At 47.9% G+C, this 23096-nt stretch overlaps 2 protein-coding genes across 11 annotated transcripts in view; one reads left to right on the top strand and one right to left on the bottom strand.

The window, feature by feature from the left end:
* Slc19a1 (solute carrier family 19 member 1) overlaps window positions 1–11044 on the top strand; it is a 29551-nt gene extending 18507 nt beyond the window's left edge. For all 5 annotated transcript variants that reach the window (XM_029567079.1, XM_029567081.1, XM_008840442.3 and 2 more), the window contains exon 6: window positions 10109–11044. In XM_029567079.1, the coding sequence (XP_029422939.1) occupies window positions 10109–10378 (270 nt within the window). In that variant the 3' untranslated portion in view covers window positions 10379–11044. The remainder of the gene's footprint in view (window positions 1–10108) is intronic.
* A 1886-nt stretch (window positions 11045–12930) lies between these two features.
* Col18a1 (collagen type XVIII alpha 1 chain) overlaps window positions 12931–23096 on the bottom strand; it is a 115216-nt gene continuing 105050 nt past the window's right edge. For 4 of the 6 annotated variants that reach the window (XM_008840441.3, XM_008840437.3, XM_029567077.1 and 1 more), the window contains 10 exons: window positions 21572–21615; window positions 21086–21223; window positions 20514–20658; window positions 20354–20427; window positions 19930–20061; window positions 18021–18053; window positions 16063–16311; window positions 15289–15486; window positions 14857–14972; window positions 12931–14248 (listed from right to left, as the gene is read on the bottom strand). In XM_008840441.3, the coding sequence (XP_008838663.1) occupies window positions 14035–14248; window positions 14857–14972; window positions 15289–15486; window positions 16063–16311; window positions 18021–18053; window positions 19930–20061; window positions 20354–20427; window positions 20514–20658; window positions 21086–21223; window positions 21572–21615 (1343 nt within the window). In that variant the 3' untranslated portion in view covers window positions 12931–14034. The remainder of the gene's footprint in view (window positions 14249–14856; window positions 14973–15288; window positions 15487–16062; window positions 16312–18020; window positions 18054–19929; window positions 20062–20353; window positions 20428–20513; window positions 20659–21085; window positions 21224–21571; window positions 21616–23096) is intronic. The other 2 variants (XM_008840439.3, XM_017799971.2) reach the window with 1 other exon arrangement.

Below are 23096 nucleotides of genomic sequence, written 5' to 3'. Positions count from 1 at the left end.
GACCTAGGATTGGTTCCCAATACCCACCCACATGGCGGCTAACAACCACTTGTAACTCCAGTTCCAGGGAATCCATGCCCACTTCTGTAGGCATTGCACAACACAGATGCACTTACATACATTCAGATAATACACTCATATACATAAAAATTTTTTAAAATGTAAAGTATTTAGCGTTTTACAGGCAAACCCTGTAAGGGTTAGGTCAAGGTTCGCTTTTTTGACCTGTGAGTGTTCATTTAGTTCAAGGCCATTTGTTGAAACTTACCTCTTACATTTATTTTTCATTTATTTATTTATTTATTTATTTATTTATTTATTTATTTATTTATTTATTTATTTGCAATACTGAGAATTGAACCTAGGGCCTTCTGTATACTAGGCAACCACTTTACCACTGAGCTATAGCCATTGCCCTTTTAAAATTTTTCCATTTGGAGACAGAGTCTCACCATGTTATCCTGACTGGCCTTGAATTCACTCTATAGCCAGGCAGGCCTTGAGCTTGAAATTTTCCTGCTTCTACCTCCCAAGTAGTTGAGGTGTCAGGTTTGTGCTACAAGGTATGGCTGAGACTTTTCGAAAGCAATTCTGTCAAAGAAAAGTAGGCCTCAGCTTGTCAAAGCGTTTGTCAAATTTTGGCATGTTGATGTGTGTCTATTTTTAACTTGATTCTTCTGCCCACTGAGTTGTGTGTTGACCCACCTGCCAGCACCATATTTGCTTGTCTGCAATGCCTCAAGAAAATTTTTGAAATTGGGTAGATGGAACCTCCGAGTTTTGTTTTGTTTTTTAATATTTTATTTATTGTTTTTATCTTGTGTGTATGCGTGTATTGCCTGTATGTAGGAAACTGCATCCGTGTTGTGCAGTGCCCATGGAGGACAGAAGAGGCTGTTGGATCCCCTGGAACTGGAGTTACAAACAGTTATTAGCTGCCATGTGGGTGCTAGAATTTGAACCTGGGTCTTCTACAAGAACAGCCAGTGTTCTTAACTGCTGAGCCATCTCTCCAGCCCCAAGTTTTTTTATTTTTTTTCTGAAATTGTATCCACTGTTAATAGATTCTTAGCCTTTTCTTATACACTTAAGAGTAATGCTGTCTCTATCTACAAAAATTCTTGTGAGAATTTTGTTAGGATTGCATTAAAGCAGGATACCATTTAGAAGAACTGACATGTTGAGTCTCTCAGTCCATGAACATGGTATGTCTCTCTGTGTTTAGATCTTCGATTTCATTCAGCATTTTAATTTATAGCATGCAAGTAAGTATTAAGCACTGTGCATGTCTTTTTAGATTTATATTTAAGTATCCCATTTTCTTTGAAGAGCTGTAAATGAAACTGTATAAAATTTTGATGGCTTTCTTACTGTGACCTGCCTGTAATACCACAGATCAGATGGATTAAACAATAGAAATATTCTTTGTTTTGTTTTGCCCTATGAGATGGGATCTTGCTACATAGCAAAGGTTGGCCTCAAGTCCATGTTCCTCCTCACACGCCCCCCAGGTGCTGGGATTACAGGTGTGCATCACCATGCCTGACAGCAATAGAAATGTACTGCCTCACAGCCCTGGAGCCTAGAAATCCCAGATCAGCTGTTGGCTGGGCTTGTTTCTCCCAGGCCTTTCTCTTGGAGGCTTGTAGACAGCATCTCTGAGTCCTCATTTGACTTTTTCTCTGTGTGAGAACTTCCTGCACGCCTAGCTTCTTGGAAGACAACAGTCATACTGGATTAGAGCCTAGGACTCATGATCTCATTTAACCCCATCTTCAACTGTAGTGACCTAAGTGGGATTCTGCCTGTGAGTGGGGCACAGCTCAGCGCACAGTACACACATGCTCATACATGCTCATAGCCAGTGTAGGAAGATAGTTGGTGTCTGCACCCTTAGTTTGCAGCCTGCAATCTTGATAAACTTACTTGTTCTAGGAGAGTATTCTGCTTTTTTGCCTCTTTTGAAGCTTTGTCAGGACTCTCTATGTAGCACATTATATCATCTGCAAATAAAGGTGTTTGATTTCCCATTTGCTTATTGCATTAATTAGAACTTACTTTTTCATGCTTGCTTTAGTGCATTTTAAAGTGATTTTTATTACATTTCTCCAATTACTAAGGATGCTGAGCACTTTTTAAGGTGTTTCTTGGTCATTTTTATTTCTTCGTTTGAGAACTCTGTTTGGGTCTGTAGCCCATGTTTTTATTGGGTTGTTTGTTTTCTTTTTTGAGTTCTTTGTATATTCTGGATATTATCCTCTGTTGGATGTGCAGCTGGAAAAGATTTTCTCCCACTCAGTGGGTTTCCTTGTTCCTTCTTTGGTTGTTTCTTTTGCTGTACAGAAGCTTTGTCACTTAATGAGGTCCCACTTATTGTTGACCTTAATGCCTGAGCAGCTGATGTCTGGTTTAGAAAGTCCTTTCCTATGCCTATATCTTGGAGGTACTGCCTATGATTTCTTCTAACAGTTTTAGGGGTTCAGGTTTTATAGTGAGGTCTTTGATCCATTTGGAGTTGGTTGCTGTACAGGGTGAAAGATAAGGGTCCAATTTCATTCTTCTACAGATGGAGATCCAGTTTTGCCAGCACCATTTGTTGAAGATGCTGTCTTTTCCATTGTGTGTTCTTGGCCCCTTTGTCAAATATCAGGTGGCTGAAATTTCATGTATTCATGTTTGGGCCTTCTATTGTGTTCTATTGAACATGTCTATTTTTGTGCTAGCACCATGCTGTTTTTATGACTATAGCTCTGTAATATAATCTGAGATCTGGTATGGTGATTCCCCCAACCCCCAGCATTGTTCTTTTGCCCAAGATTGATTTGGCTATCTGAAGTCTTTTGTGATTCCATATGAATTTTAGGATGGTTTTTTTCTAGTGCTGTGAAGAATGTCATGAGTATTTTGATTGGGATTGCATTTAATCTATATATTGCTTTTGGTAAGATGGTCATTTTCACAATATTGAGTCTACCAATCCATGAGCATGGTAGGTCTTTCCATATCCTAGTGTTTTCTTCTCTTTCTTTAAGATTTGAAATTTTCATTGTAGAGCTCTTTAATGACTTTGGTTAGGTTTATTCCTAAATATTTTTTTGAGGTTATTGTAAATGGGAGGGTTTCCTTGAATGCTTTTGCTGGTAGCTTGTTATTGGTATATAGAAAGAAATCTTACAAAAGATTTTTGTGAGTTGATTTTGTAACCTACCACTTTACTGAAAATATTAATCATTTCTAACAGTTCTGATGGAATTTTTGGGATCTCATGTATATTATATTGTCTGCAAATAGAGATAATTTGACCTCTTTTCCAATTATTACTCCTTTAATTTCCTTCTCTTGTCTTATTGCTCTTGCAAGAGTTTCAAGCACTGTGTTCAAAAGGAGTGGAGATAGTGGACAGTCTTGTCTGGTTCCTGATTTCAATGGGAATGCTTCCAGTTTTTCTCCATTTAGAATGATGTTGGCTGTGGGTTTGTTGTATATAGCTTGTTATGTTGAGGTATGTTTCCTCCCAAACATACCAGTTCCTTCTAGAACTTTTAACATGAATGCATGTTGAATTTTGTCAAAGGCCTTTTCTGCATCTTTTGAGATGACCATGTGGTTTTTGTCTTTAAGTCCGTTTATATGTTTTATTACATTTATTTACTTAGGTATATTGAACCATCGCTGCATCTCTGGAATAAAGCCAACCTGATCATTTTTTATGTGATCTGTATGAGGTTTGCAAGTATTTTGTTGAGTATCTTTGCATCTATGTTCATTAAGGATATGGGTCTATAGTTTTCTTTTTTTGGTTGTGTCTTTACCTGGTTTTGGTATTAGAGTGATGCTGGCTTCATAGAAGGAATTTGGGGTTCTCCCTCTGGTTCTATCTTTTTGAATAATTTAGGAAGTTTGGTTGTAGATCTTTTCTGAATGTCTGGTAGAATTCTGCTGTGAATCCACCTGGCCCTGGGCTTTTTTTAGTCAGGAGGTTTTGTGTTACTGTTTCAGTTTCCGTATGTGTTATGGGTCTGTTTAAGCTGTTGATCTCTTCTTGGGTTAACTTTGGTGGTTTCCATGAATTTAGAAATTCATCCATTTCTTTTAGATTTTGGAATTTAATGGAGTATAGACTTTTAAAGTATTCCCTTACAATGTTCTAGATTTTTTTGGTGCCTGTTGTGATGTTTCCCCTTTTGTCTCTGATTTTGTTGATTTGGATTTGCTCTTTCTTTCTTTTGGTTAACTGGGCTAAATGTCTATCTTATTTAACATTTCAAAGTACCAATTCTTAGATTCATTGATTTTTTTTGTATTGTTTTCTTTTTTTCTGTTTCATTGATTTCTGCTTTGATCTCTGTTATTTCTTCTCATCTAGTTTGGGGTTGGTTTGTTCTTGCCTTTCCAGAGTCTTGAGTTGTACTTTCAAGTCATTTACATGTGCTTTTTCTGATTTTTTAAATGTAGGTACTGAGACCTATAAACTTTCCTCTTAGGACTGCTTTTAAGATGTTCAAAAGTTCTGTTGTGTTGTGTTCTCATTTTCATCTAGTTACAGGAATACTTTTATTTCTTAATTTCTTCTTTGACCCATTCATCATTCAGAAGTGTGTTGTTTAATCTCCATGAGTTCATGTAGTCACTAGAGCTTCTTTTGCTCTGTTGATGATAAGCTTTACTGCACTGTGGTCCAAGAGAATGCATGGAATTATTTCAACTTTTTGTATTTGTTGAGATTTGTTTTGTGTCCCAGAATGTGGTCAATTTTAGAAAACCTTGCATGGGCTGCTGAGTAGAAAGTGTGTTCTTTGGTATATATTCTGTAGATGTCTGTTAGGTCCATTTCATATAAGATGCCACTTAATTCAGATGTCTCTCCGTGTGTTCTTTGTTCAGTTGACCTGTCTATTGAAGAGAGTAGAGTGTTGAAGTCACCTACTATTACTTAGCTGGGGTGAATCTGTGTTTTATAGTCCTGGAGTACTGTCTTTATGAAATTGGTTGCGCCATTATTTGGTGCATATATGTTTATGATTGTAATATCTTCTTGATCGATTGTTCCTTTGATTAGAATGAAGTGACCCTCTGTATCTCTTCTGATTAATTTTAATTTGAAGTCTATTTGTCAGATATTAGAATTGCAACACCTGCCTGCTTCTTAGAGCCATTTACTTGGAATATTTTTTCCTGTCCTTTCACCCTAAGGTAGTGTCTATCCTTGAAGGTGAGATGAGTTTCTTGAAGGCAACAAAAAGATGGGTTTTCTTTCTTGATCCATTTTGCTAGCCTATGTTTTTTGACAGAGGAGTTGAGGCCATTGATATTTAGTGTTATTATTGAAAGATGTGTATTGGATACTGTCATTTTAATTTCTTTGTGTTTGTGGCCGTATTTCGTGTTTCCATTATTACACCTTTCTTTGTTCTCTTTCTGTAGCCTCCTGGGTCTACTCATTGCTTTCTTTGGACCTTTGTGTTGCTTCGAGTGTTCTCTGTAGGGCTGGTTTGGTGGACATGAATTCTTTCAGCCTATTCATGTCATGGAAGATTTTCCATTCCTCTTCAACCATGATCATAGTTTTACTGGATTAACTATTCAGGGTTGGCATCCATGGTCATTTAGAACTGGGAATACTTCATTCCAGGCTCTTCTGGCTTTCAGTTTGCAATGAAAAGTCAGGTGTAATTCTGATGGGTTTTCCTTTATATGTGACTTGTTGTTTTTCTCTAGCAGCTCTCTTTGTTTTGTACATTTAGTATTTTTACTATGATATGCCATGGGGAGTTTCTGTTCTGGTCATGTCTAATTGGTGTTCTATGTGTTTCTTGAATCTTTATAGGTAAGTCTTTTCCTTAACTTAGCGAAGTTTTCTTCTATAATGCCATTGACCTGAGATTCTTCTCTTTCCCGTGTGCCTATAATTCATAGATTTGGTCTGTTCATGTTGTCCCACATTTCCTGAGTATCCATTCCTGTGGCTCTTTTTGTTTGTTTGTTTGTTTGTTCATTTTTTTTTAAAGAAGCATTTCATTACAGCTTTAACATACTCAATAACGGTTTCCAGAGCAAATATATATCTCTTTCAAAAGTGGCTATGAAATTTTTAGGTTCGCTGTTGAATTAATACAGTTATACAATATTGAACTCAGTATAAACCCTGTAAGATATAAAATTGAATGAATTTTTAACCTTTAAAAAGGATCTCCATTTCATTTTAAAATATACTGTTTCTTACAGAAAGATTCATTGCTTTTGCTAACACTGAGATGTTGGTGCATGCACCTCTCATCTGTATGTGTCTAATTATTACTAGTCATAATCAGTTGCACTCAGATCCTTGGTGCCTGTGTATGTCTATAAAGTCATCACGTAGATTTCAATGGTAATGTTTATCACCTCTACTAATTAACATGATGTAAATTTTTACGCTTCCTCCTCAAATATAATTCATTTTTCAAAATTTGTTGATTTTTTTGTGTGTGTGTATCACACAGAACATCCCAAACCATCTTATTCAACTATACACCCACTTCCCAGATAGCACCCTCCCATAGCCTCCCTCTCCCACTAGAGCCCTTACACTCTGATATCTCTGCTGTGTTGTCGGCACCCCCAGCCGTTCCCCACTACTTGTCCATCTGGTGAATCTAGTCAGCCTGTTTAGAAGTCTTTGTTTTAGGAAGGTCAGTCTTTGCTTAAGGAGTTCAGATCTTCAACTTCGTCATCCAGTCTTGATACTCTGTTTTCCGTTCCATTCATCCTGTTGTGAGGGTTTCTCCTGTTTTTCAGTCCCAGGTTCATTTCCATTTGGGTTTTCTTCACTACTTCTATCTCTTTTGTGAATTCACTTTTCAAGTCATGAATTGTTTTTGATCTTTCATTAAGCCGCATATTTGTATGTTCTTGGTTTATGCTTGTATGTTTTAAACCTGTATGTTCAGGTTTATGCCTGTCCTCTTTGAGTTGTTTTTTCATTAAGTTCTCTATCATGTTAATGATTGTTCTTTAAATTCTGCATCCTGGGGTGGTTCTCATTGCAGTGCCCTTCTGTAGGACTAGTGGATTTTATTGGGGATATAGTCTCTTGGTTTTTCATATTGTCTGTGTTTTTGTGCTACCATATGGGCATATGGATATTCTTTGATTATGTGCCCAGTAGGCCCAGTAGACTTTCGTTTAACTTAACTTTGGTTCTGTTTATTTTGTTTGTGTAGTTTGGTTGCTTTTTGTTCAGGTATGGAGAATAAATCGGTACATATTTCAGGTTCTTGCAAGGTAGTAGACTGGTCTGGATAGTGGGACAGGGTAGTAGGTTAGGTCAGGTCAGGTTGGTTGGAGGGCTGGTCTGTGTCAGACAGATCAGTAGTCAGTGGAGTCTATGCTAGGGAATTTGGCTAGTCTGGGACGGAAGCTAGTCCAGAGATAAGAGTCAGAGGAATTGGAGCCCACCTGGGTTCAAGGCCAGCAGGGGACAGGGTGAGGGTGGATGAGAGGAATGGAATTGCGACGCAGTGGGCGGGATCTCCCCCGTTGTATTTTGAATGCTTTTTAGTCTGGTGTTTGGCAACTGCTTGTGTGTGGTATGTGGAAACTTTATGTCACCAAGCCAGCTCTTCTTGATAGGACAACTGCCCTGATGTTTGCCCACAGACCTTGAGAGTCACATAGCATTATTATCAATTTCACTTTCACCATGGAACTTAACTTGGAAAACCCAAGCCATGCGTATGGGTTAATGCCAGTACTTGGAGGCTAAAACAGAAAGATCGTGACCCCAGAGCCACCTGAACTACATAGCGAGCCTACCTCAGCAAGCAGAAACAAAGGCAAACATGCCAGACAGTCAAGATGGTCTCTCACCATTTCTTCTTGGCTAACTTCTGTGGTCATTTTTTAGGCAGGCTTGCTAGTGACCATCTTCTGTCATTTCAGTGTCTTTTTTCTGTCATTTCTCATTTCTTTTGAGACAGTCTCCTTTTTCATTATTTCTGGAGTCTTGTGACTACTCTAAAATGTTGCTCAGACAGTTTCAACATCTACTGCCCAGTTTTGATGTTCAGAGGCCTCGGTGTGAGGTCTGCAGCTCTAATGTGCCGGAGCAGTGGCTGAGATAAAGGCCTCTTGGTATTGTGTGCTGAGATCTGGGGTTCTCAAGCCTTGTCCTGACAACTCTGACAGGGAAGATGGGTATGGAAGATCCTTTGTGTGGAATGGAAGATTAACTCCCCTGGGGTCCATGAGCAAGGCATCTTATTTCCTCTGGGTGATGTGAAGTTAACTCTGTGATCCCCTCTAGTTGCCTCTTACCCTTCAGGTGTGTGTTGGGAGGGAGGGGTCCAGGCACCCTGCATGGCTGCTGCTGACTTCATGAGGCTCAGGGTAGAAGTAGGGCTATTACCACCCTGTGGGATTGAAGTTTCTCCCGCTGGGTCTTGTTTGACCCCACTCAACAGGAGGACCCCGAGGTCTTCCTTTGTGCCTGTTGTGGCTGAGGTGGGGTCCTGTCCCTTCGGGAGGGGTATTGCTAGAGTGGAGCATCCTTGTCTGGGGACTTGCCCTGTGGGTTTGATATCCCTGTGCTGGTTCTGTGGGCAGAGTGGGCAGCTGTGCTGGGTGTTTTGCCTGTTTCTTGGCATTGCTGGGCTGCTGGCTGCTTCATTTCCAAGATCCATGAGGCAAAAACACAAAACCAGCACTGTCCTCCACAACCTCGGTGGCTTCTGAGATCTAGCTGGCTGCCACTTCTCTATCCAGCCCTGGTGGTGTTTCCATGGTGCCTTGATTGGGGAAGAATCGGAAGAAGTCAGCCCTGTCCTCTTGAGAACAAAGTCCTTACTGGGCCATTCTTGGTTTGCCTTAAATGTGACCTTTTGGGGCTAGAGATGGCTTAGCATTTAAGAGCACTGGCTGCTCTTGCAGAGGACCCAGGTTTGATTCCCAGCACCCACATGACAACTAACCACCGGCTATAATTCCAGTTCCAGGGGAATCCATGCTGTTGCACTAAATTTTCTTCCCTTTTCCCTTTCTTGGGAGGCCCCACACACTCCCTCCCAAGGCCTCAAGGCTCACAGACTAACATAAGTCATTTTTAGTTTGGGTCTCCTTTATGGTAGGGAGTGAGGGGTGACTTACAAAGAAACCAGGCAGTGTGTGTGGCCCTTCCAATCACTTCGGCGCCCGGCCCACAGTCTCCATTAGCTTTCACCAGTGCCCCATAGGCTGGCAGTCTCGCCCCAGGTCTGTAAATGCCCCATCTTGCTTCCACGCTTGCAGGAAGCCCTGGCCATTTGCCCCTGCGGGCTCCCGCACATACCTTCTTTTTCCTTTCCAGTCTCCAGCCACACTAATGTTCAATGCTCACTGCTGGCTAGGCGCCACCTTCTTCCCAGGATGCCCTGTGCTCACCCATAGCCCATGCTCTTCGGAGGAATAAGTCATTCCTGGCTACAGATGCCCTCTTCTGACCTCCGTGGGCATTACACAACACAGGTGCACTTAAATGCATGCAGGCAATATACTCATACACATAAAAATAACAAAATGCTTAAAAAATATTTTTTAAAAAACAGCTTTTCTGAAAGGTTGCCTGAGGAGTTACAGGGAGCCCACCTGCCTACACTGGGGCCACTCCAGGCTTTTGTGCAGCCACCTGTCTGATCCCTCCTTGGGAAAAAATGTACCCAGTCCCTCCAGAGGGGTGTTCCTGTAGCTCCTCTTGTCATTGGTCATTGCTGTGTATTCTCTACACTGAGGTGAAGCTGGGGGCTCTTTGTAATCTTGACTGTGGCCAAGGCCTAGGGGAAGCCCCTTTGGGTCATTGTTCTGGAGCCCTCCTGGTAACTGGAACCCAGCTCCATGAATCAAGAGCTTGGGGACCAGGCTCACAGATGCAGGACATATGCCAGGCTCCCTGGGATCCTTGGGTGGTAGGGGCCCCTTTCAGGATGATCTGATCAGACTGTAAAGGGCAAAGGATGGGGAACAGGTACCATAGGTCCTGGCCCAGGCCTGACTCTCCTCAGTGTCCTATGGCCACCTGGGAGCTGGAAGATGGAGAACCCGAGCAGGATTCCCCAGGTACGTGTGAGTGTGTGTGTAACACGACCCTCTTTTTCAGTTCTTTATCTACTTCGTGTACTTCCTCATTCTGTCCATCATCTGCTTCGCTGGGGCTGTGCTGGATGGCTTGAGGTTCTGCTGGAAGGGTCGCCACCAGCCCCTGCCCCTGGCCCAGGAGCTGAGGAGCCCATTGGAGGAGAAGACTGTGCAGGTGCTAAGTGTACAGGATGGAGACCTGAGAGACCTGCAGCCCTCAGCCCCACCACTGCTCCCACAGGATATCGTGGAGGACAGCATGGGGAACCTGAGGCCTGAAGTCAAGGCCTGACCACCTATCCTGACTGTCCTGGCTTTCCTTCAGCCCTAGTCCAGCAGGCAGATTCCTGACCCAGGGGCAGCCCCTCCCATCTGCACTCCATCTTGATACAGCTTGGGTCTGATGCTGCAGACAAATCTCCCAGCCTACCAGGGACATGTGGGGCCCTCTGTGGTACCTTTTAGGAACCCTCAACGTATCTCCAGGACTCACCTTAGGGGCTACCTGGTTTAACAAAGGAATCATAGCTTGTCCTACTGGCCTCTGAGCACCCAAACCCAACCTACATCATGCTCTAGTAGTGGTCGGAGCCTGCTGGGACACTCAAGGCAGCTGCCTGGCTACGTAGCCTACATGCCAGGCCACTGTGGGCCCATGTTGCCTGTTGCTTGCTGCAAAGAGCCTGTGGTAGGGTCTCCTGTGTCCACCAGGCCAACCTGGCCTCAACCCTCGCAGGCTGGGGCAAATCATGTCTGTCCCCAAGGCTGGCGAGGTAACCGAGACACCAGCCAGGGCACACTGACCTTGCAGAGTGCTGGTCCCTCCATGTGGGGTAGGAGCTCATCCCCAGGCTCCTGGCTAAGCTGTGACACTTCATTGTCTGAGGTGCTTGTTTGGACGATGCTCTCACCTTTTTTAAAAAACTGACATTAAAATGGAGAACATTTGGCTTTTTCAGTTGTGAGAAGCTGGAGTCATGGGCAGCAGACATGTCCCCTCTATGGAGTGGTGGCTTGGCCTGTGGAGCAGATCCTTTCCATCTGCAGACCTTAGCCCAGAGCCCTGTTATTCTTTCCTCCATCCCTGAATGAGTTAGTACTGACCTGAGGCTAAAGAGAACATCTTAGAGCTGGTCACACTATGGCAGCCCAGAGGACTGTGGGCACACTGGCCTAGTGTGAGCCATTCTTGCCTGGGACAAGTTCCTCTGGAGGGTGTTTCCGTGCACTGGGGAAGAATGTCTCCTGGCCTTAGCACCTGGAAGCCATCAGAGCATCCCTCTGTGAGGTAAGACCATCTGTGGCATGAGCACTTTTCCAGATATTATAAACAAACCCCATTGTGAGAAGGCCCCTGATTCCATGCTGGCCAGATGCATGAAGGCCGTGGTTTATTAGCTCCAGCAAGACCAGGGTTGCACAGCAGAGACCAGGCCCTCAGAGCCCTTGAGTTGACTTCTAACTCCAATATAGACTCTCCCTCTAGGCAGGTGAGCAGCATTTCTTCTGGCTGGCTATAGTGAGTCACTCTGCTGAGCCTGCTGTGCTTGAGGACCTACCCTCGAGTCAACTTGGGAGAGGTTACCTTGGGTGACCCTAGGTTGATGAAGGGGCTAAGGTGGGGCTGGCCTGAGTCTCAGCTAATGATGGTCAGAAAGGCGAATGGGCCTGGTGCATGCATTCACATGCCCCCCAGGGCAGCCTGCAGCCCTGCTGGAGAGGGCTGGCTCTGTCCCCTCCGGGCTTGGAGATCCTTCAGGACATGACTGGTGGAGGTGAGGCTTGTCCTGTGTCACTGGAAGAGATGGTGTGTGATCACTCCTGCTGTGCTAGTGTACTCTGCACCATCCCCTAGTGGCCCCCAACACAGCAGGCCAGGCTCTGCTGGCACCCTTCTTCAGGAGTTTTCCCAGCGAGAGCTCTTCCTTACAGCACCTGCCCACCTTGGTCTGTGGCTCTACAGCCTTTGCTTGGCAGCCCATACTAGCTGAGGACTGGCATTTCTCTGCAGCTGGGCTCTTTGGCCAGCCACCAGTAGTTCTTTTACTTGGCTGGAGCTTTGGACATGGTCTTCTGTGTCCAAAGAACTAGTCCCTGCTGTTTGGCAAGCTCAGTCCCTTAAATTTGGCCACCAGTCAGGACATGGCAGCTAGGCAGTGAACACAGGTTATCTGGACTGAGAACAGATCCTCTGCATGATTTTGAAATCATCTGTGTGCACTGCCGGCCACCTGGGGAAACCCCAAAAGAAAGGTGAACAGTATAGCATCTGACCACACTTGTGTATGTCTGCACACCCTTACATAAGCACATACCTGTACATGCCTTTGCATACCTGTGCATAGACATCTATCCATGTACCCAGTGTGCATGCATGTACACCCGTGCACAACCACTCAGATCTATTCACACATTCGTGCATGACAGCATATGTCCATGCACTTGTACACATACATGTGGCCTGACCACACGTTTATGTTTACCTATGTGCATACCCGTCTACATCTGTGCACATGCATGCTTGGACACACACACATCTGTGTATACCATACCTGTGTACATATACCTGTCTATCCATGTACACCTGTGTAAATCTGCCCATACTTGTGCATATAAACATCCATGCGTACCTGTGAATGTTCACCCAAACTTAGGTTTATGCATACATCTATTCATGTGCACCTGTGTTTGCCTGTATACACTTGTGCCTGTATACATGTGTATCCATGAACACCTGTGCTCTCTTAGCAGGACATACAGCTAGGAAGTGCAATGACAGAGGAACTTAGATCTTGTCTTGGACCATCTGACCTCATTGACAGGGAAGGCGGCTTACAAACCAAGTGTCTGTGTAAAAGGCCATTTTTATTTGGTGCCTGTTTGAAATGGCTTCACATCACACAGAATCACAGAACTAACCCCACCGGTTTTGTCCCAGTCCTTGGACAGTAGAGCCTGAGGCAGGTACATGCTGGCACACTGGCCCCTTGTGGCCCTGAGTGCACACTTCCTTCCACAGGACAAGTGCTCTGTGCAGACACTGGCAGACTCATGGACCTTAGGCAAAGGAGCAAGGACAGGATACTGTCACAGCCTGACTCTCTGGCTTGGCTGGGGTGAGGCTCTGCTCTAGATGGCATCTCATGGGTCAACAGGGAGGTCAATCTGAGAGTCAGGCTTGAGGTGGGTACCTCATATCATAGCTGGCCCTGGGCAAAACCAGCAGACAGGAGAAGTGTGGCCATATTCCTGTCCCTGTGTCACTGTGTACAGAGGCCAAGGCCAGATCTGGAGTCACAGTGGGTACTGAGCTTGGAAACCTGCTTTGCCAGGGAGTGTTGTGGTTGCTGGAGAGTGGGGGTAGGTAAGAGAGGTTCCCACTGCTTAATATGGATGGTCCCAGTCACCACCTGGATGAGCAGGTCCCTAAGCACAGCAGCTCAGTGGTGAGAGGTGAGAGGCCCTGCTGTCCTGTGCTTCCCTAGGGTCTGCCCCAGCACCTCCATGTGACTACTCTGTGAAGGGTCTGGGGTCTGTGCACAGAAAGGTACCAGACTAGAGAGGGTCTGTACCAATCAGGGCAAGAATGAGTCCTTTCCAGCTCCTGGGAGCCATGAAGAGCCAGCAGGCCTGGAGTGCAGGTCTTAGCCGTCTGCTGAGATCCAGCTGTGGCCTGACCCTTGCCAGGGGGTTACACCAAGCAGAATACGGACCACTGACACAGGCTGGCCAGTACAGGTTGGAAGGGAAGGGCAGGATGTCTTGGCATATGCTAGTTTGAAATTTTTTAAAAATATACTCTTTGGCTTCTTTTTATTTTTTGAGGATTACATAAAATGAACTGTATAGGACAATATCCCAGCCAGACCCAGGGGGCTGACCAGATGCTCCCTGCACTGTGTCCGGGCGCTCCACCACCTCTGTCCACCATCCCAGCTGGCAGAGGCCCTACTTGGAGAAGGACGTCATGAAGCTGTTCTCAATGCACAGGACGATGTACGTGTTGTGGCAGCTCGCAGCTTTCTGTTCTAGCAGCCTGCCAGACAGCAATGAGGAGGCCTGACCTGTGGCCCCTGTAGCCTCTGTCCGCCATGTCTCACAGTAACTCTCAGTCAGCCTGCGACCGCTGGGGTCTGAGCCATGCCACACACTCTTCTGAGGCCTGTAAGGTATATGGGCTGTCAGCTACTCTCAGATCTACCCTTCTAGGGCAGAGAAGATGGAGAGAGGGTAGCAGTTGTCCTTGGGGACAGTAGGAGGCCCCTGTGATTAGGCCCACCTCCCAGATGCACCCCTTCCTGCAGGAGAGGGTGTTGGGGAACAGCCTGGGCCAGGCACTTCTGGGTTGGCTTTGCCTAGCTGAATGGACTTGGCTCCTGGAACCTTTGCTTGATAGATATCCAGGTGCCCCTGGCTGGGAGCAAGTTCTGCCTGCCAGGGGTTAGCCACTCAGCTCTGCCCACAGCTCATGTAGAGGGACCTCATGGGTGCCTCTTGGGGAGTGGCAAACCAAGGTACCACCCAAGGATACAAGCTACTCTTTCAGTAGGTGGTCACAGATGGTGAACATGTCATGTCCATCATGGATTTGAAGGGGTACTTAAGAGGGCTGAGAGCCTTGTTCTTAAAAGTACTGTGACCATCCATTCTCAAGTGCACTCTGAGTTTTGTGAGCATGGATTTTGCCAGGACAGAGGCTTGTTGGAGTCCTGCCACTCCCCGACCTGGGGCTCTCTCAAGCTATCACACTGTCCATGCTGGGGGACCTACCAGTCGGGGTGTCTCAGAACATCTCTGCCGTCGAAAGAGAGGATGCGGGACCCCGGCTGCAGCTGACTCTGGGAGCCAGAGAACAGGGCCTCCCAACTGGGAAATAACACTTCGTCCTGTGAAGGGACATAGCGAAGACATCGGTCTCTGTTAGGAATGAGCATTAGGGAGGCCACAGGACACCATGGCACACACAGGGCTGAGGGAGGGGGAAGCCCCACGGCAGAGGGGCCAGGTTTGCTGGTGCACAAATATGGGAGTTTCTGGACCCAGCTCCAGGCTACTGTGGGTTATGTGGTCAGCAGCATAGGAGCCCCTGGGAACATGCACAGGATGGGAACCAGGATCCTGAGAAGTGAGGGGCTTAGCGGGCTGTGTGGGATATCTTGAGCTCTCGCTGTGAATTCACACCTGAGACCAGGCTCCACCTACCTTGAGGTTGACGATGGGCACGGCCCCACGGTCAGCACGGCGCACAATGCTGTAGAGGTCCTGCAGCCTTGAGGATAGGAAGGCACGGAAGGTGCCGGTCAGCCCCACAGCCCGGGCCTGCTGGAAGCACTGGAAGTCGGCCCCACGGATGCCACGCATGCCACCTGACAGTGGGCTGTTCAGTGCCACCAGATGGAGCTGCAGGAAAGGTCACATGTCGTGTCATGAGCTGGGTCACACATGACCTTTCATTTCAGTCTTGAGGTGCTACACGCAGGCAGCAATGGTACATACGGGCAGAGCCCACTCATGGCTGAGTGTGGAGGGCATTAGCCCTCAGTGACAACCTGCAGCGAGCTCTGGCCAGGTCTCTGCCCAGGGCAGCAGCAACAGTTCCACACCATGGGTCCAGCAGCCCCCCAACATGACCCCTGATACCCTTTCCTGTGAGCAGAATCAGGTCAGCTCAGCCTGTTGGGTCCTGAGCAGCCAACCCATCCCTGGCTGCCCCAGCCTGTGCCTGGCCTAGTACTGTCTCCTCTGGCATCTTCAGGGGTTGGGACTAGTTGTGAGGCTTTTTATTTATTGACAGCCACTTGACTACCAGGGAGAAAGCAAGTCCCTGGCCTGGAAGACAGTCACCATGAGTGATGCCCAGGCCAGTCAGAAGCCCATCCAGAGATCTCTGCCCAGGAATTCTCCCTGGCAGCTCTGGGATTCCTCCACCCTGCCAGGTGCTGGATGGATATATGCCCTCCACCCCTGGACACTCACGACTGGCTGGAAGTCTTGGTGGGTGTGGGCAGGTGCGGCTGTGGGGCGGACTGGCCTCAGGTGTGTATAGGAGCCATGGTGATGTGGAACTCCAGGGTAAGGCTGTGGGTCTGGCAGGCGTGGGGGACTGGCCAGGATGTCGTCTGCCCGCCAAGGCCGTGCTGTGGAGTAGGAGTGCTCCCGCCGGGTATATGAGCTGCTCTCATGAAGCTGCACCAGTGGGGGCGGCAGGGCGGCCACTTCATTGCCCTGCGGTTGGAGCACATGGAGCCTGTGAGACGTTCCTCACCCGGGTTCCCTTCCTCTGTGTCTCCTCTATGCTCTTGGGCAGTAGAAGGCTAGGCCTGAGATGGTGAGGTAGTTGTATCTGGAGCACTGGAGGTACCCTGGGGTACAGGCATAAGCCAGTTGGGAGTCCCTGCCAGCCAGGAATGCTTGAGTGGGTAAAGCTCCTTCTCAGGCCCCTTCCTATCTTCGTTCTTCACAACCCCCAGCTCTCTTCAGGGCTCCTGGTTAAGGCCCAAAACACCAGCATATGCTCTCAGCTCTTGAAACCCCTCTCATCTCCCTCAGAGGTGATTTCTGTACGGAGATCTCACCCTAGCTGTGCCCCAACTCCCAAATGCCTTTCATTGCAGTTTACACCTGATATCTTCAGGCTCACCAATGTGTGGTCCCTATTACCATCCCTGCCCAATGTTACCCACCTATCACCGACTGTCTGTTAACTTACCTGCCTGTGCGTGTATGCATGCATCCATCCATCCTGGTATCCATCCACATAATTGACCATCCATCTAGTCACCCACCCTCCCACCTACACTAGCATAGATCTACCTCACTGACAATTCATCCCTCCATTCTAATACCTATCCATTTGACTACTCATCTCTCCACTCACCTCCCTGAGCATATATCTACCTGACTGACCATCATCACTCACCTTGTGATCCCTCAAGACTCATCATGGTTTTAGGCACTGGTCTTGAGTTCAGGGTGCACGGGCTAGCCATACACCCCAACAGCTCTATCTATCCAAATTTATACTCATCTATCCACACATGTATGTACCATCCACTCATCCATCCACTCATTCACTGATACCCACCATCCCAGAGGCATCAGTTCCTGTGCCTTGCTCTCCGGGTGAGGGAAGACAAAAGCACATGAGGTATGGAATTGGGTCCTAAGGACACCTAGAGACGGGTGGGCTAGTGCTCCTAAGACAGTGGAGATGGGTGCCCTTGTGGTCTGGGAACCGCTTTCTCTATCACTATAATGTATATTACATTGGTAAGTTGTCAGGTGCTGTTTGAGCTCACTTAGAAGCTGGTCACTTCTTCCCACTTCAGAACCATGAGTAGGTTTGTCTCAGTGTCCTCTGTCTGGGGATGGTCTGGCCCCACTAGCTCTGTGACAGGGAGGGAAGGGAACAGCACAACAGCCCAAGATTAAAAACACTGTACCCTTGAGAACAGCTAGAAGGTAAACCATCTCCAACAGAGATTACTAGTGTGTATCCCGTGATATAAAGGTGTCTGCTGTGGGAACCAGAAGACTGGAGTTCAGCCACGGGAAGCTCATGTGTGGAACGCCAATTGGGAAAGCTCAATTGGGAACGCTAGCTGGCTGGCTTAAAGGCGCTTCCTCAGCCAATTTCTGCTGAACGTAAGCCCCCAATTTGATGACGTTTTGCCATCACCTATTACCTCCTTTTTATTCTTTTACTCTGGTTTGCTGTATACTTAATAAATTCACTCATTCAAAACCAAAAATACAGCTATTGTAAATCATTCTCCACACTATACAAAGCAATCATTAACGTCTAGTCACACATACTTGGTTCCTGGACTCTAAGTACCAACTGTGGATCCAGAGGTGTTGACAGTGCTGGCTTTCCTCTGCCTAGTTGCTCACCCCAGGTCCTAAGAGTTATGTAGAGGGGAAACGTTCCTTACCGTCCCACGTGGGAGCGCCGTCCGGGCCTCCAGCTGGAAGGCAAGAGTAGGGTTATTCTAACATGCTTCCAGGCCAGTTTACTTCATCGGTTACCCTCCTCCCAGAGCTCCTCCCTCTGGAAGAGGCCCATTGAAAGGGATGTGATTCCACCATGCTTCTAGGTACCACATACACAGGCACCAGGGGCACTGCTGACACCACAGACTCTTCCTGGCAGGTAGAAGGGCTGGTGGTCAGGAGGGTGCTGTGGAGGCAGACCCTAAAAGCTATGGACTAGTGATAGAGAACAGAGAGACTTCAGGAGTTCAGATCAACCCTATCTCCTCAGTGTGGACATGTGCTCCCAAGGAAAAACAGGCTGTTTGGAAGCAGACACTGGTTATTTGCCTACAATCAAAACCCTCCTCAAAGGCCCAGAAGCCTTGGCTGTGTCCTAGCCTGGATAAGAACAGGACCACTGGTCCTGTTCCTACAGAGGACAGAGGGCTGGCCCAGGTGTATAGAGCCCCAAAGTTGGTACCCAGCAGCCATGATGCATCTTAAGGTATTCCAAAGGTACCAAAGATGTTCATCATAGTATTTAATTATTATTATCACTGTGGGTACACATGCCACGGTGCACAAATGAAGGTCAGAGAAGGACTTTGTCAAGTCAGTTCTCTTTCTTCCACCTTTATGTGGGTTCTGGAGAGTAAACTCAGGTCTCTAGACTTGGAAGGCAGACACTCCATCTACCAAACCATCTTGCTGGTTCACAGTGGTATTTATAACAGGGTATTGGGATACAACACATACGTAGCCTCTACCTATCCTAGGGACATCCTGTGGCATGTCATGCAGTCCCATGATGAGACCAAGATGAGCCCGAACAGGATGGTGTATGGATGTCTGCCATGAGCCACCTGGGGCCTGGTGTTAGGACCCTGCCTCACGTTACACTGCTGTGATCGGAATGTAAACTTTCTCTAAGTTTATGTGTTTGGGTATGTGTTTGATCCCTAGCTGGCAGTGCTGTTTGGGAATGTTGTAGAACTTTTAGGAGGTGGAGACTCACTGGAGGAAGTAGGTGGGACTTGAGGCCTTATAGCCCAGTCCCACTTTCTGTCTACTTCCTGACTGCAGAAATACTGTGACTGGCTGTCCATGTTCCTGCTGCACATCCTCACCATGCCTAACCCTAACCCTCACCATGCCCCCGCAGTGATGAACATATCCCCTCAAACTGAGCCAAAAAAAAAAAAAAACAAAACAAAAACCTTCCCTCCCTTAAGTTGCTTTCTGCCAGGTATTTGGTCCCAGCAACAAGAAAAGTAACTGTTACACATTCATTTACTGCTAAATCTAAAAGTGGGCAAGAAATAGTCACCATGCCTAACCCTAACCCTCACCATGCCCCCGCAGTGATGAACATATCCCCTCAAACTGAGCCAAAAAAAAAAAAAAACAAAACAAAAACCTTCCCTCCCTTAAGTTGCTTTCTGCCAGGTATTTGGTCCCAGCAACAAGAAAAGTAACTGTTACACATTCATTTACTGCTAAATCTAAAAGTGGGCAAGAAATAGTTTTATTTATTTATTTATTTATTATTTTTGTCTTTTTGAGACAGGGTCTCCCTGTAGTCCCAGCTGCCCTAGAACTCACTATGTAGACCAGGCCAGCCTTGAACTCACAGACATCCGCCTGCCTCTGCCTCCCAACTGCTGGGATTAAAGGCATGCGCCACCATGCCCGGCTTAGCCTGGAACGTTTTTAACAAAACATTTCTTGCATTTCTCTTGAAGAAGCCTCTGCCTCCCAACTGCTGGGATTAAAGGCATGCGCCACCATGCCTGGCCTAGTTTGCTACTTTTTAAAGAAATGCTTCCATCTTTGTTGTGGGTATTGGAGGGCTGGTCCCTGAGAACTCACCAGTACTTTTCGGAAGCCATTTCGGACTCGTACATAGAGCTCTTCCCTCTCAGCCACAAAGATGAGCCAGCCCTCCGGCACCTCACGCACCTTGTCCAGCATGGTCTGATATGTGGCCCAGATTCTCACCTGCTGGAACCCCAACCCAAGCCCAGTGTGGGACGTGTTGCCCAGAGTACCCAGGGCTCCCAGGATTCCCTGGGTGGGTACCCTTCCCTGTCAGGCTGTCCTCATGAAGGGAAAATGGAGGATACAGGGGAAGTGAGCACTGTGGGGATCCCATGGTCTCTGCATGGAGGTAGAAGCAGCCACTGAGCCCTGGCCAGGGCCCTGCCCACCACCAGTGGACTGATGGTGAGGACACCCTGACATGCCACCTTCCTCCCCAGCCCTACCCCAGATCCCCAAACCCTAGCCAACTTACCCCTGCAGAAGCACCCATGGCTCCAGGGGGACCTGGGGGGCCTGGTGGGCCCGGAGGACCAGGAACACTGACAGCTATTGAGAGAGACCAAGCTGGGAACTCCTGGCCACGTGGGCAGCCTCCTGTCCACAGGTCTGCTCCCTGCTCTCCATATACTTACTTTGCCTATGAGGGCCAGGGAATGAGGGGGGTCCCGGGGGGCCTGGAGGTCCTGGGGGGCCCTGGCGCCCCTCATAGCCAATGCCGGGAGGTCCCTGAGGTCCAGGTGGGCCGGGCTGGCCATGGATACTCTCTCCTTTTTGACCCTAAGAAGGACAAGGAGGCACTCCATCGTACCTTGTGTGCCCTGGGTTGGGGCTACATCTTCCTAGAGCCCTGGAGGTAGAAGCAGCTGCTGAGACCTGGCCAGGGCCCTGCCCACCACAGGGACCCCTTTGCTAGAGATGTGATCCCAGAATAGGAGCAGCCCCAAGGCACAAATGAGGCTGCTCTAGTCCACACGCCCACCTGGCCTCATGCCCACAGAGGGGCAAATAAGCATGAGACCACACTGGTCCATGCATCCACCTGGCTTATGGCCACAGAGGAGCAAATAAATGTGGGGCCTTGGGCAGCTAAGCTTGCAGGGTGCAGTCAGCCTTTGTAGTGTCCAGCCAGGCATGATGTGCCCTTGAAGTCTGCTTAGGCCCAGATTATATGGACATCTGTAGCAGGCCTGGGGCCCAGGCTTACCGGAATCCCAGGGTAGCCAGGTGGGCCAGGAGGTCCAGGCGGCCCTGGTATACTCGAGCCGAAGAAGCCACCACCGCCAGCCCCAGGTTCGCCTCTCTCGCCTTTCTGTCCGGTGTCCCCTTGGTCTCCTTTGTCCCCCTGCAGGTGGAAATGTTTGTCTGGGCCAGCCCACGCTCACCATCAGATTAGGGAGGAAAGACAGGCTGGCACTAACCCCATAAGTCACAAGGCACATCCCTGGCCCCAAGTGCTTGCCCTACAGACCTGGCTCAGCTCCCAACTTCTGCTGCATCAGCCCCATCTGTACTGGCCAAAGACAGTGAGTGTCCAGAGGGAAGGGCACAACCCCAGGGCCAGTGTTCCTCATGGGGCCACAGAGCAAAGGTACTTGGCTGGATGTCATCAGATGCTTATCTCCAGGGACACAGGGACCTCACCCCCTGGGGACCCCCACCCTCCCCCAACCTGATCAGCAACCTTACCCACCTTCATTTCTGCTCCCAGGCGGAGGAGGTCAAAGGGAAATTGCCCTGAAGGGTGGGAGGGAGACAGGTAGGTTGGGGTTCACTGAGATGGCAGCTGACAGTTTTGACTGTACAGTCCCTTCCCCCCCATTCAAGGGGGTCCCTGTGCCCTCAGGTGCTCAGCCCTGCTGAGGAGGCTCATGTGGAGGTCTGCAAGGCCACAACGGGGTGCAGGGTCTCTTTGAACAATTCACTGTTGCCGCTGTCAGAGGGTGTTTTGGCTTCTTCAAAGAACCAACTTTTGATCTTTGTACTTTGCTGATCCTTGAGATTTCATACACAAATAAAACATAACTTCCTTCATTCTATCTTTAGAATTCCTTCCTGTCTGTCTGCATCAAATGTGATGCTCATTTTCTCACACCTTGAGCTGAAGGCTTAGAAAGATACCATTTAAGGTTGTAATTTTGTGAACCAAGAGTTACCTCATTCACCTTCCAAGGATAGCCAATCTCGTCACCTCCTGTGGTTATCCCCCTGGAAGTCCCTGCCTTGTGGGGTCATACTGCCTCGGAGGCCATAGCTGATACCGGAGGTGGCCCAAGCAGTGGCTCCATGCCTGCCAAGCCCAGCCATTTTATAGGTATGTGACTGGAAGTGATAGTGGTCACTAGCAGGATTCAGCTCTGGCCCTGTCCAAGGACCTCAGGAGAGCTGGGACACTATCTGTAGGACCCCATGGCCTGTAAGTAAGGGGTCCCACTGCCCCAGCCCAGCTGGTGCTGAGAGGGCTCAGCTAATCAGGCTTGTGCAGGAGGTGCTGTGTGGACATCAGCTTCTCAGACTGCCCCAAGGTCTATTGCTCCTCCTTTGGTACTTGGCTTAGGTGGCTCAGCAGGCATTCACTCACCACAGGCTTCGGCTGCATCATCTCCAAAGCCTGCAGACCTGCTTCTGACTATAGGGACACATCCCCGTGGCAGGCATGTGGCCAGAGATGTCACAGACAAGCTGTTGGTGGCTGCCGAGCACTTCTGTCTCCAGGTAAATGTCTCTGATGACTGACTTGTTTTTCTTTTAAGTCGTCAGTTTTCTTTTATGCCCTGAGGTTCAGTCACTGCCTGGACAGTTGCTGGATTTTCTTGGCAGATCGACTTTGATCAAGACCAGTGCTTCTTTTTCATTCTCAGTCATGTTTCCTAAGTTGCACTTGGTCTGAACACAATGTGACATGGCCACTTGGGCGCGCGCGCACACACACACACACACACACACACACACACACACACACCTTGCTGGCCATGGCCAACTCCCTCTCGCTGGACAACTCTCCACCTCTGTTCCCCTGGCCTGTCTTCATCCTTAGGGAGGGGTCTCTCTGGGCGGCCAATCCATTCCCATTTCCCAGACTGCCAACAGAAGCACCAGCTTGCTCAGCTGCTGATGGACGTAAGCCTGCTGGGTGAGACCTACTTTGTCCCCTACTTCCTTAGACCTGGTTTCTTCTCCCTCTCTGCCTTCATTTGCATCAAGCTTTCCTCTGTATT

Source organism: Nannospalax galili, unplaced genomic scaffold, assembly GCF_000622305.1.
Source record: "Nannospalax galili isolate Female #2095 unplaced genomic scaffold, S.galili_v1.0 scaffold619, whole genome shotgun sequence".
NCBI classification, from domain to species: domain Eukaryota; kingdom Metazoa; phylum Chordata; class Mammalia; order Rodentia; family Spalacidae; genus Nannospalax; species Nannospalax galili.
Note: the sequence above shows the minus strand (reverse complement) of the source record. Positions and strands in the feature narration are given on the sequence as shown.